At 34.1% G+C, this 13,416-nt stretch overlaps 1 protein-coding gene across 1 annotated transcript; it reads left to right on the top strand.

The window, feature by feature from the left end:
- Positions 1 to 4,819: 4,819 nt before the first annotated feature.
- On the top strand, positions 4,820 to 13,123 carry LOC145133313 (uncharacterized). The gene is made up of 14 exons (XM_079068257.1): positions 4,820 to 4,878; positions 5,188 to 5,335; positions 6,590 to 6,725; positions 8,534 to 8,873; positions 9,033 to 9,216; positions 9,308 to 9,409; positions 10,020 to 10,349; positions 10,715 to 10,798; positions 10,881 to 11,039; positions 11,597 to 11,680; positions 11,794 to 11,931; positions 12,038 to 12,150; positions 12,416 to 12,570; positions 12,833 to 13,123. Exons 1-14 carry the CDS (start codon positions 4,871 to 4,873, stop codon positions 12,946 to 12,948), a joined length of 2,097 nt encoding a protein of 698 aa, XP_078924383.1. The 5' UTR covers positions 4,820 to 4,870; the 3' UTR covers positions 12,949 to 13,123.
- Positions 13,124 to 13,416: the final 293 nt, after the last annotated feature.

Here is a 13,416-nt window from a genome sequence, read left to right as displayed (position 1 = left end):
TGCAAGGGTTGAAAAGTTGTTTTGCTATAATTAAGGGAGAGAATATTATACTTCGTTTCAAAAATTCTAAAGCTTAGATCGAGAAATGTTAATAAATTTAGTCAAGGATACATAGTGCATTCTCAAAATTCGATTATGATTACAACATCCCTCTTCATAGTTCGAATTATGGGAACAAAGCACATAAAGTATTATGGCAGAAGGCTGATAAAGTATCACGTCTTTATGTGAGACATTATGCATCGTGTCCAATACGCTTCTGGTATAGGATCGATTGCATATGCTATAATATTTGACCATTCTAAAATTTTCCAAATGCCTAGGGCATTAAGAGGGAAAAGGGACTAGAACTGGATTTGACTAAAATAATTAAACAACTATCAAAGGATGATCTAAGGTTCGCCAAGGATTGGTCACTTATGAGTAGTTGGAAGTATAGTATTGGATGGACTATATTGACATTATTATGAATAGATAAGATTCTTTCAAGAATGAGTTGTCATATAGTAAATATGGAAATGTTTCCATAAATGGGAGTTGGAAATTAAGAATCTATGTAGATTAGAAACTTTTATGCAAAAATGATGTTCAAAGGAATGTACTTTGAGTGAGAGACATCACATCTATATAATTGTTTTGTAACAATTTCTGATAGAGTACCTTGTGATTTCATTGGCCGAGTCTTTGTGGCTTTTGTTGTGACTTCACGAAAGGATCGTTGCATAAAATGTTAGAATCTGACATATTCTAAAAGTGGCAAGAATTTGGTATTCTTATACTAATAATAAGGATTGGGGATTGTGAAATGAGTTTCATTGGAAAAGTTTTTCAATTGATCTATTTCACAAAGTATGGACCATAGGAAACCAAAGTGTGCATGCTTGGAGCATGGGACAATTGTGGTTATAATTCGAGTAATAAGTTGATTTTCTGAAACAGTAAGCAATGAATAATGAGTAATCAATATGGTGTTTAAATAAAAATGTTTTTATTTAAGCTCAAAAGTTTTGGGGCTATATAGGATTAATATTATTATTGCGTTTCACTTTGCATGTTTTGACTTCCAGAATAACTGGGTTATTCGAACCTCCACAGTCGGTCATACGTTGGAATTAGGTATGAAGGAAGACTGTCATGAATTTGTCTGTAGATTGTCTAAAGTGTTTAGACATAGCACAAGTTTGCTGTAGAGTTCATGAGTGCTTCGATAAGATTAAAGTATTGGATTAAACCCACGCTCACTTGAATCACTTCATGGATTTATCACGGGTGATTAGTGAGACGATAACATTGTATATTCTTGAAACCGAGACGTGTGAGTTGTTATTTGCTGGTCGGTTGCACATTGATGATAAGTAAACGCACCAATAACTTGGTGTTATAAAACTTATTGTTGTGTGTGATTCGATTAGTAGGTGCAAGCAAGCATTTGAGTCGAAGTTTATCCATTCCTTTTACCTAAAGTGGGATAAAAGCGATGTATGTGGGCCCCTCGATGATTTAGTGATGACACCCTAAGCGCTTGGCCAAGCCGGGACTAAGTTGATGTGTTCAATTGTAGTATGTTGTCAGTCGTCATAAATCAGATGTCGGGAAACAATACATAGACAGAGAGAATGATTTAAATCCATGTCTCATGTCTATATGATATCTTGTAGAATGGAGGAATATATGATCCCTTATCTAAAGGACACGCGTATCTGATAAGATCAGAGTTGACAACGGCTTTTGAAAGCTACGATTGCTGATCAGGTTCTGAAGTTATACAAAATAGTTATTAGACTTATCCAAGTGGGAGACTGTTGGATTAGTGTTTAAGTCCATAACTATTTTGGTATGTACTTGACCCGATTATGAGCATGGTCCTTTTGGGTTGCCTTCACCATAACAATATGTAGGATGAATTAAGGAAAGAAAGGTTTAATTATGATTTATTAATATATTATAAGAATAATATATTAAAGGAGAAATCATATTGTTTAATTAATATTAGTCAAGAATTAATTAAGAATTAATTTTGTGACTAAAAGAGATTAATTAAACTTAGGGGACTGGAGTTGTAATTATAAGATAATTACAACTGGGCTATGGATCACCTAATAATATATAGGTTGGACGAATTCTATGGGAAGCCCATAAGGAATTCGTCCAAGGGATATGTTAAAGGAGTCCATGGGCTGCTTAGGGCCTAAGCAGTCAGATTAGGGTTTCCTAGTTGCAAACCCTAATAGCCTACATGTATATAAAGGACCCCTATGCCCCAAAAACGTGGCTAAGTGTTCCTTTAGGGTTTCCAGCCGTTTTTGGTGCCTCCCCTCTCTTCTCTCCTTCATCCAATTGCTTAGTGGTGTTTGTGACTCCATTAGAGGTGCAACACTTGAGGCACTAAGCTTTCTGAAGCCAAGGATTGATTGTTATTGCTATATAACAATCAAAGGTAAGATCTAAACCCTAATTTCAGTTATAGTTTATTAGATCTAGGGTTTATGGCTTTGGATTATCAATTGCATGTTCATTAGACAAACTAGATCCAAAGCTATTAGGGTTTGCATGTACACCATAGGACTGATGTATTGCTCAAAACCCATCACTGGTTAGGTCAGTGTCCTGGTTATAGGATGATGCCATGTTAGTGACCGGTTAGGTCTGTATCCCGGTTCTTGGGATGTTGTTACGATTAGTGATCTGTTAGATTGGTTGACGGTTATATGATATGAACTAACGTATGATATTTATGTGCACATGTTTGTTTGATTGGGGTTGGGTTGAGGCGGTCCTGCTTTGTGCTGAAGGCCAACATACCCAGTGAGCGGTCCGGATAGGCTGTAGGCCCTGCGAGGCGGTCTAGTCAGGCTGAAGGCTCATTACACATGCTGATTTGTATTTGAGAATGTGATATGATTATGGTTATATGAGAATAGTATTTTTTTTTGGGGGGGGGGGGGGGGGAACTCAGTAAGTTTTCGGGCTTGCAGTTTCAGTTTATTGTTTTAGGTACATCAGGGGATCGCGGCAAGGCGAAGACATGATCGTACAGTTCCTCTTGATTTGTTTATGTTTCTGGGAAAACTCTGATATTATACATTTTGAAAACAAAGTTGTAATGATTTTGATGGTTTGAAATGTTTTAAAAAGTTCAAATTTGTCTTGAAATTTTTCGGTGTTACATCCCGATAAGCTATTTCTAATCAAGATTGAAAATAAAGAGCCCGAGCTCTTTCAAGTATGTGTGTACTTTCAAAGTGTAAAAGTTGATGTTATTCATAGACTTATAGATATTGTTATTTGATAGTAAACACTAAACATAGTATTAAACATTTTCATCTCATTTTTTTTTTATAATATACACACCCACTTATCTTTATTATACATAAAACATTTGTTAATTTATTTTCAAAATAATAATTTGATTCCATTTTATTCAAAATAAGTTTATTTTGTCTTCTAATGACAAGTCACAACAATTTCCATTCTAAGTTGTACAACCTTGCATATGAGAAGAGTGTGGTAGTGTCTAGTGTGCATATATCTCATGCTAAGGTAACAAACAACATGTCCACCTTATAATTTATTTCCTTTTAATTTGCCCACATTAATATGTTACCATTGAAAGAAAGTTGACCGGCATTTCCGTAATTTCTGCAAGTTACAAGGTAACTTTTATATGAAATAAAATAGTAGGGGCGGTCTACTCGCCGCCTGTTATGCGCATGCTATATATATGCCCTCTAGTCCCTCCACCTTCTTGACTGTACTTGACCTCCTCCTCCTCCTTGTTACCAATGGTAGTTATCGGGTTTCGCTACATTTCCGCCTTTGCTCGCCATTCCGACGCCGGTGTCTGTTACTTCGCTTCTGCCGTTAGATTTTGCATTGACGTTACTGGACTTTAACGCCATTATCATTTCGTTTTTGAAGTCTACGGTAAACACACTCACATACTCTGTTTTATGCGATATGCGAGGGTTTTACTCTGATCAATATATACTACATTTATGCATGTCATTTATCCGTTAATGGTGTAGTACTCAACTCTGTAAGTTTTGCGAGGGTTTTGCACGCAATGTACGTCTCGTTGTTCCTCTACGAATCCTGTATCACTCTTATTTTGGTAAAAATTTCAATTTCGATCCTAGTTGCAGATTATGGTTTATTTTTTTGAAACTAGATTAAAACTAATCAACATAGCGAGGTTAGAATGGATTGTTGATAGCTTCATTGTTCATAAATTTTGCATTGTGGGTTTTGCTAGTTGGCGGAAGTGTTGATTCTGAGTTTAGGTTTTATTTTTGGATTAGGGTTTTTAATTGTATTCTGTCTTACAGTTCGTGTGTGGGGAACTTCAACTTCAGTCCCCCCCACCCCACAAAAATAAAATAAAATAAACTAATGCAAACCAACCCGACAAACAAGAGGCATGTTTTGATTGTAGATTTTTCTATAAAAGAGGGGTTCTCTTGAATGTAGCCCAAGTTAGTCTATTTCTTTTGTTTTACTTTCATATTTTTTTTGTGGTTTTACTTTCATATTTTTTATCATTATTATTACAATAGTTCAAATTTTAAAATGCTATTCTCATATATTTGGCCTATTCAATTACTATGTTGCAGTTTCCATGATGACAGATTTGGCACACGAGCCACAACATAATAGTGAGCATATTATTTGTTTCTAATTATGCTATTGATTGAACATGAATTATTGTTATCATACCATGTAATATGTACATGGTGTTGTTACATGTTTCAAGATCTAGTATTGTGTCTCATAAGTCATTCATTTTGCAGACTCTATGGATGGTTTTCAATGTTATGTTATGCTAAAGAAGGATGCAAAAATCATTTGTCGAGTCAAATGCTCAAAACCATCAATGGCAATGTATTTATCACTCTTATCACTTCTATTTTGTCTTGGCCCAACTACATTTTTTTGAACCTTTATATTTCCGGTGACATTTGACCTATTTGATCCGTTTCATTTTTAGCCACTTATTTAATTTTTTACCAAGGGAGATAAAAAAATATAAATCGAAATTGATCTATTTTAGATAAACAAGTAAAAGTTGCAACCTTTGCTAAAGGGTTATTTAATCGTTTGAAATTTTTTATGGAAACCTTAATATAACTAGATGGTGACACCCGTGTACTTGTATTTTTATTGGTTAACGACTATTGAATTTTTTTGCAGTAATAGGATTTGGGATATTGGTGATTTTATAAAGCAAGAGCATCTTCCTTCCGGATTATATAGCACTCGTATACACCCAGCTGGCGAGGATAAGCATCAAAAGGAAGAGTGGTGTAAGTTCATGCGATTCTTGAAACAATATAAAAAGGTGAGGACTTGCAATTATTGTTTATTTTATGCATTTATGGAATGTTAAAGATACTTGCCCACATATATATTTTTTCTCACCTATCAACAATTGAAGACCATACTATATGTTGATTATCAAAAAAAACTTCCCCTTTGTGTACTAGTTTAGAATCCTTCTAAGGTTAATTGTCATTATGATTTAATAGCGTGATAGGGGATATATATTGGCTTTTAATCGTTTACTTTTCTTGTGGGTTGTTATTTTCTTTCAAAATTTCTTCCATTAGGACTTCAATCTATCCTTTCTATGTTTGGAACTTGTTAGTCATGATTGTCTTCTATAAGATATTGTAGTTGTTTTATAGTCTCTATTTTGTTAGGAAAAATACTAAAGTTATAAAATTATATGTATGTTCCATCTTTAATGGTCTTACTATATCCATGTTGCAAAATGCAACCTACTCGGCTAAGTACTCATAGCCTACTTGGAACTTGGGCATTGACCAAGGTGGTTTATTAAAACTAAGTCAAATTACTCGGATTGGTTAAACTTATACCAAATCGGTCTAGGGGCAACTTAGTCAAACTTTGTCAAGGGTTAAAATTCACAACTGGCTTATGATATTTGTTATAGGTATAGTTTCCTTAAAATTAGTTGCTTTACAATTTACCATTGTCGAGTACTCTTCGAATACTACTACTTCTAGGTTGACTGAGCATGTAGTGAGTTTTGCAACATTGACTATATCTTTCAAATTTAAAATGCAGGATGTTTAGTGATTTTTATTTTAAAACTCATTTCATTGTAATATATATATATATATATATATATATATATATATATATACACATTAAGGCTCTTTCTACAATTTGAAGTGATAGTTATTGGACTTTTAAGGTTAATAGATTTAATTTGCTATAAAGCTTATAAAAAAAGCACTTTATATCTTGTTGACATGACATGTATAGAGGTTGATATAGTAATTCGTAGATAACATGCATAAGAGGTCAATTTAGGAATTTTTTAGACTTGGCACGTTATGCGACATTTTAAGTACTCCTTGTATTACAAATAACTACAATGTTTTGTATTTGGTATGTTTTTGTATTTGGTATGTTCTTTTATCCGAATTTACCTTATCGACTACTTTGTTTTTGTCCCACAATTTTGATTTATTCCTTAAGGGGGGCATTTTAGTCATTAAATAAGTAGTAAAAAGATATTTATTTTCTTTATTTGTAATGTTCTTACCATCATATAATGCTTTTGAAGGCGGCTTTTGCAAGAATTGAAAATGGTAAGTTGTACATTCTTCCTTCCTTCCGTGATGAAGAATATGGGTATGCTATCGTGATGTATATTATGCATGAAGATACTATTCCTAGAAGCCATAATCATATCAAATTGGGTTAGTTGTCCCTTCTTTGTATACTTTTATGTATATTATATTAATTGTCTATATCTATCATCATCACTTTATTTATATGCACACATGTATGTATAAAAAGCAAAACAAAAACATATGAAATGAAATCAAGACCTTTACTACACTACCCTGACTATAAGCCTCTACCTTTGAAAAAAGTCAAAACTCATTCATGTCTAACCTCACACTATCTTCCTACTTCCTTTGGGACTTGGACATTACACCAAGCTGACCCCTTGCAATAAGTTTAGGCGATGACAACAAAGGCAAAATGTTTGAAGTTTGCAAAGGAATTACAATAACACTAGGCTTCTATTCTTGCCAAGTATATGCCCTAGTTTATGGATAGGGTTCTTTAATCATCATCCTTGTGTTGCTTTGCTTGGGTGGGCACCCTAGGCGACATGATTTTAACTGTAGAAGTCAAGAGATGCACTTTTGGGATCAAGGGTCTCCCATCTAACTATGTGGCATATCCTCTCCACAAACAACTTAATCCCTCAATTCATAGTTGGAAGATAATTTACGTTCGTTTACCACCCTATTGGAAAACAACACTTTACAACCTTCTCATCAAGCGGAATTGGATACCATCTTACACCAATCCACCTCACTTTTCTAGTTCCTTGAAGCTTAAGGCCTACCACCACCTAGAACCATCTAACACACAATTAACCTCCATGAAGGCTGTGTTTGACCATATTGGTACCCTATTTGTAGAAGGATGAAATTAGAAACAACGAGTTTGAAATGCTCGCAAGTGGGATAATTAGCATTAGCCAAGGCACATTCTAATTCCTATTATCCTTGTTAAAAAGAAAGACTTCACTTGGTGTTTATGTATTGGTTATAGAGAATAGACTTTATAGAGAATGGACTAGGTAACAATCCCCGATAAATACCTGATCCCAGTCGTTGAAGAATTGTTAGACGAGTTTCATGTCTCCATGTATATTTCAAAGATCAATCTAAAAGTCAGGGTTCCATCAAGCCAGAAGAATGAGTGAAACTGTGGCTAACAAAACTGCTTTCCGATCCCAAAACGAACATTATGAATTCCTAGTTATGCCTTGAGGGCTAACAAACTTCCTATAAGCTTTCCAATCATTGATGCATGAGGTGTTTCGTTCATTACTCTACAAATGTGTCCCCATCTTTTTTGATGACATCTTTGTATACAACAACTTTTGGTCATCCCACCTTCACCTACTTACCCAAGTCCTTAAAACGCATCGGTTAGTAATCAACAAGAAGATTTGGCATTCAATTTGTGGAATACTCGGTCTCATCATCAACAAGCACAACCTCTCTATGGACCCTTAGAAGATTGTTGCAATCAAAGAGTAGCCAATTCCAAAAAAACCCAAGGAGTACGTGGATTCTTAGCATAACATTATCTGATAAAACTCTTGATAAATCATCTATGGGAAAGAAATGGTGGCCTTTGTCTTGGTTATCCAACATTGATAGAGAACAATCATTTCTGATAGACCCCATTGAGCCCAAAAGTGAAACCCATTTTAGTCAACCCAAGCCTTGGAAGGTCTATCTATCATCTCAAGAAAGGGAAATGATAGGTGTAAGGATGAGATGAAAGGAGGTTGTTAGAAGGGAATACTATATGTAGTGGAGGCTGCATAGACTATGTATAAAGAAAACATATACATAATCACGATCAGACTAGAATAATCTCATCAATGATCATCATGTTTATCACCATAATTGGTGAAAATATTGATTTTGATTTGGTTAGTTTTTCATTTCCTTTTTTGTGCCTTGTTTCTGCACAGAGCTCAAGAGTGAAAATGATGGGTTGGCTAATTGCAAAATTGACAAACAAGACCCTCCTGGTTGGAAAGTTTATAATAAAGGCCCTCCTAATAGCAAAATTGACAATGAAGATTGTACATCTGATCAGAGTCTTGGAAATAACAAAGCTTGTCAGTCGAGAGATGAAACTTGTAGCAGATCAGGAGTCAGTGCAACATTGCAAAATGCTCCTGTTCCTGGGAAAAATTACGTGTCTGCCCATCCAAGCTACTTGAAAACACTTGGTCAAACCCATTCTGACTGGATCTTTGGTGCCATTGCTGAATTTGTAGACAATTCAAGAGATGCCAAAGCAACAATGTAAGCCTTTCATATCATCCATTTGGCTATCACATTGTAACATTGTGTATCTTTATTGTTCTTTTTGATAACTATTTATCTTATTTTCATTTCTTTCTTTAACACCATTGCACTTTGAAAAAATTTCCTGATCAAGACAATTGTGTTTATAATTATCAGGTTGGATATTTCAATTGACATGATATATTCGAGCATTGCTGGCAATGAAATTCCAATGCTGGCGGTTGTAGATGATGGAAATGGGATGAGTCATGATGAGATTATGAAAATGGTATCATTTGGTCGGAAGCAACCAGATACAGATGATCCAAATTATATAGGAAGATATGGTGTTGGATTTAAGGTATTTCTTCCTTAATTAATTTTTATGAAAATGAAAGAGTGAAATGCTATTTCTTCCACTTAACCCTTTCATTTATATTATTTTGTTTCAGACTGGAACAATGAGACTTGGTAGGGATGCATTGGTTCTTACACAGACAACAAACTCCAGATCAATTGCTTTTCTTTCACAATCACTAAATGACGGAAAAGATGTATGTAATGCCCTTCTTGGAATTAATGATGATGAGAATGACATTTATGTCTTTTGCACACACTAGAGACTGAGGCGAGACTTTGTCCCACCTTGTAATACCTTTTTCTGGGTGTAGCAAAAAAAAGCATTTTTGGCCATTGTTGGAGGCGATTTTCAGTGATAAGGATGAGAAGGGCATTCACGTCTTTTACACATACAAGTGATCAAGAGCACTTTTTTGGGTGTGGGAAAAATAGCAATATTTATCCATTGGCATCAGTCTTAGACAGGAATGGACTAACTTTTTAGGGTGGGCTAGTTTTAAGTTTTGATGATGAGGATGAGAATTGACATGGGTATTTATGTCTTTTACTTAGAGTCCCTGGAGCCTCTACCCCTTATTGTTACAAGTTTTTGGGTGTGACATTTTGTCCATTATGACATTAGTCCTAGACAAGATTGAACAAGCTTTCTAGGCCCATCTTTAAAAACAAAGATAGAAGGGCATTGATGTCTTTTCCACACGCAATAAGCGATCAGGAATAATTGCAATTTTAGTCTGTTGAGGACTGACTTAGTATTGTATTAGTCATATTTACCTATTTTGTTATCTGACTTTCTTGCAACAGATTATAGAGATCCCAATTGTAACCTATTCTAGGAAAGGACAATATATGGAACTTGATACAAATATCCAGACTGAAGCTTTATCAAAGGCCAATCTGAAAGCCATAATGGAATTTTCGCCATTCAACAAATATTTTATTGGCGAAAAAGCAGGCTTGTTTCAAAAAAAAGGATCTGGGACTCAAATATACATATGGAATTTGGATGAATGGGGATCAAAATATTCTTTAGAATGGGTGAATGGGATGAGTGGTGGTAGTTCTTTCCATCAAGGTGACATACTTATTTGTTCACGTAGGCCCCGCTCTCGCCTTGGCCAAATGACTCGAGAGGTTTTAATTTTAATCATCCATGACTTTTCTATTTAACTATTACTAAATGCAAGAAATAGCAATGTACTTTCATTTATTTGTTTATTATAGCATCTTACTTTCATTTCTTTCTCTTAAAGCAACAAACTTTCACTCTTTTTCTTATTAAGGCGTTGTTCTTTAAGATATTAATAATCAGTTATAGCATTTCTTCCTTATCAGGACATTATACTTTGAAAAATCTACACAGTTATTTGTAAAATTGGGTAGATTTGTCAAAATTGATATAATAAACAGATCAATGGAAGTATGTTGCTATTTCTTGCTTTGATTTCTAAGACATACAAGTTATAACTGTATGTATCGATGTGTTTCATGGTTTTCAGGTTCCATTAGACTATTCACTCAGATCTTATTTAGAAGTCATTTTCTTAGATCCACGAATGAAGATCAATATTCAAGGGGCATTGGTACATTTTGGATTTCTTGTATCTTTTTATTTTTTACCTTTTTAATGAAGCAATCGATATCATTTTAAAGTTATTGAAACAGGTTAAAAGCCGGCCTTTAGCAAGATTTCTACACAAGACAAGCATAGAAAACGGTTCTGTAGCTGGAAAACCAGTTGAACTTATTCTTGGACAATCTCAGTTGGATTTGGAGCAGGGTAATTGTGGAATTTTTTTATATTGGCATGGAAGGTTGATTGAGGTGAATTTTGATCTTGTTTACTATTTCATTTTTTAGTTGAAATGATAAGTTTCTTATGATTTGAGGCTAAACTGATCCTGCATTCCTTTCTTTCTACCCAATTATAGCATTGTACTTTCAATATTCTTGATTATAAGAAAAAAATCTACCCATGTGTAGTAGTAGTGAGAATTATTTTGTAGTGAATAACATTGCTATTATTGGTTGGATGTTTTAAAGTAGAATGTTGTAATAGGAAAAATTGAATGTTGGATGCTTTAATGAAAAAATCAATGAAACTAAGTTGCTATTCCTTGCATATAATCCTATCACTTTATTAGTTAGTTGGTCCTGCTTTAATGTCTAATAGTATAAACAAGACTTACACAATAAAAATGATACATATAATTTCTTCAAAGTTGATCTACATACACATTATAATATCTTCGTTTTTAAGGGCCCTGTTAAACTGTTTTCATTCCTAATATAACATGGAAACCAGCAAGATGAAGATGATAAATGACTGCTTCTTAATTTGATCTCAAAACTTTATGCTAAGTTTTTAATGATTTGTACAGGCTTACAAAAGAGTTGGGAGCATGATTCATAATGGAGAAAAGAGTCATGGGATTATTGGAGTCATAGATGTCACCAATGTCATGGTATATGCTCTTCTATGCTTTAACATTTCAGATTTGAATCTTTTTATTTAAAAAATTAATATTATTATATTATAATTTGTTTGGGTGGTTGTTTTTATGAAATTATGATGCAGGATGATGGTAGTGGTCGTGTTTGGGTGCATAACAACAAACAAGGATTTGTGGATTGTGAGCCTTATGCTCTTCTTGAAGATTGGCTTAGTAAAAAGGCTGATGACTACTTGGATAACAATATTGATAAAGTTCATGTGGTAATTTCCTACTTTTACTCATTGACTTAGTGTCTTGGTTAAAACTAACAATATTTACTTGCTATCAATGGTTTTGAAATCTTGGTTTTATTGTTTATATGTTTAGAAAAAAAGTGGGCCAAGGCATAAACCAGATCATGAATGGGTGCAGTGCAACAAATGTAGGAAATGGAGAATGTTGGATGCTGACTTTGATAGCAAAACACTTCCTCAAGAATGGTAATTTGCATTCCACTTTTTAATATGAATAAATTACATGTTTGGTCCTTGAGTGTAGCCAGATATTGCAGTTTTGGTCCCCCATTAAGTTCTCTTGCAATCTTGGGTCTTATCTGCGGTTCTTGTAATGTTTTTGGTCACTGTGAAAAGTAAAATTCTTTATTTGTGGTCGATTAATAACGGGATCTTCCAAGCATAATTGTTTGTCTTTATATTTCTATTTATTTTTAGTTTAACATTTTCCTCTTGTGAAATTCTTTAAAAGGTTTTGCTATATGAAACCGGTCAACGGGAAATGTGAGATGCCAGAACAGAAATTAGAACAAGGAGTTATTACAATATCCTCCCAAAGATCCGGATATAATTGCAGTGAGAATTCATCACAAAAGAACAGTAAGGCCAAAGACTCACCAAATAAAGGTACATTTTCCACCCAATTATACCAACATACTTCCATTTGGGTATTTGTTATAGCATCCTACTATAATATTGTACTTTTAAAAAATCTATTGAGTTATAGCAATGAAGACTGCATCTTTCTATAGTTGGGTAGAGTTTTCAAAGTACAATGTTGTAATAGGAAAAAAAAACAAAGTAAAATGTTGGATGCTGTAATAAACAAAGGAGTGAAAGTAGGTTGTTATTTCTTGCATTTAACACTATAATTTATGAACATTTTTAGGTGGTGCTGGGTCTGTTATAGGTAAAGGATGTGAAGCAAGGGTGGGTAACGATGAAGATGCAGTACCTAATTGGCCTGTGAAAAGGCTTAGAAGGTTAGTGAAAAAGGTAGTGTAGAAAGAGTTAACACCACACCACACAACACATTTTTGTAAATGGGTAAAGTTTTACCTTTTTTGTACAAGGTAAGTCTCTTTGGAAAGAACCTGTCTACAAATGCATATATACCTTGTAATATTCTCCGATGTCCAACTTTACTTTTGAAAAAAAAATAAGTGAAATTAGGGCGCTATTGGGAGGTTTACCCGTATGGCCTGTTGATATTGATAGTTTTAATTTAAACCCATTAATCATACATTGGGGATGGAATTTTGTTTTTGTTTGTCTTTTTTAGTTTTTGATGTTTAGTGCCAAATCTATTAAAAACATATTTTTGATACTTACATGAGATGTGTCTTTTTCATTCGGTTTATATATACTTCTCCGTTTTGTTTTGGTGGGTTTGCTGTTTTAATCTTTTGAAGTTTCACCCTTGTGGAAGTCTTGTAAATTTCTTAATTTCATGAATTTGCATGTGCATGAGTA

The sequence above is a fragment of the Lactuca virosa genome, chromosome 8, assembly GCF_052849685.1.
Source record: "Lactuca virosa cultivar CGN04683 chromosome 8, Lactuca_virosa_CGN04683_v6, whole genome shotgun sequence".
In the NCBI taxonomy this organism is placed as follows: domain Eukaryota; kingdom Viridiplantae; phylum Streptophyta; class Magnoliopsida; order Asterales; family Asteraceae; genus Lactuca; species Lactuca virosa.
The sequence above is the reverse complement of the archived record's forward strand: the minus strand, read 5'-3'. Positions and strand labels throughout refer to the sequence as shown.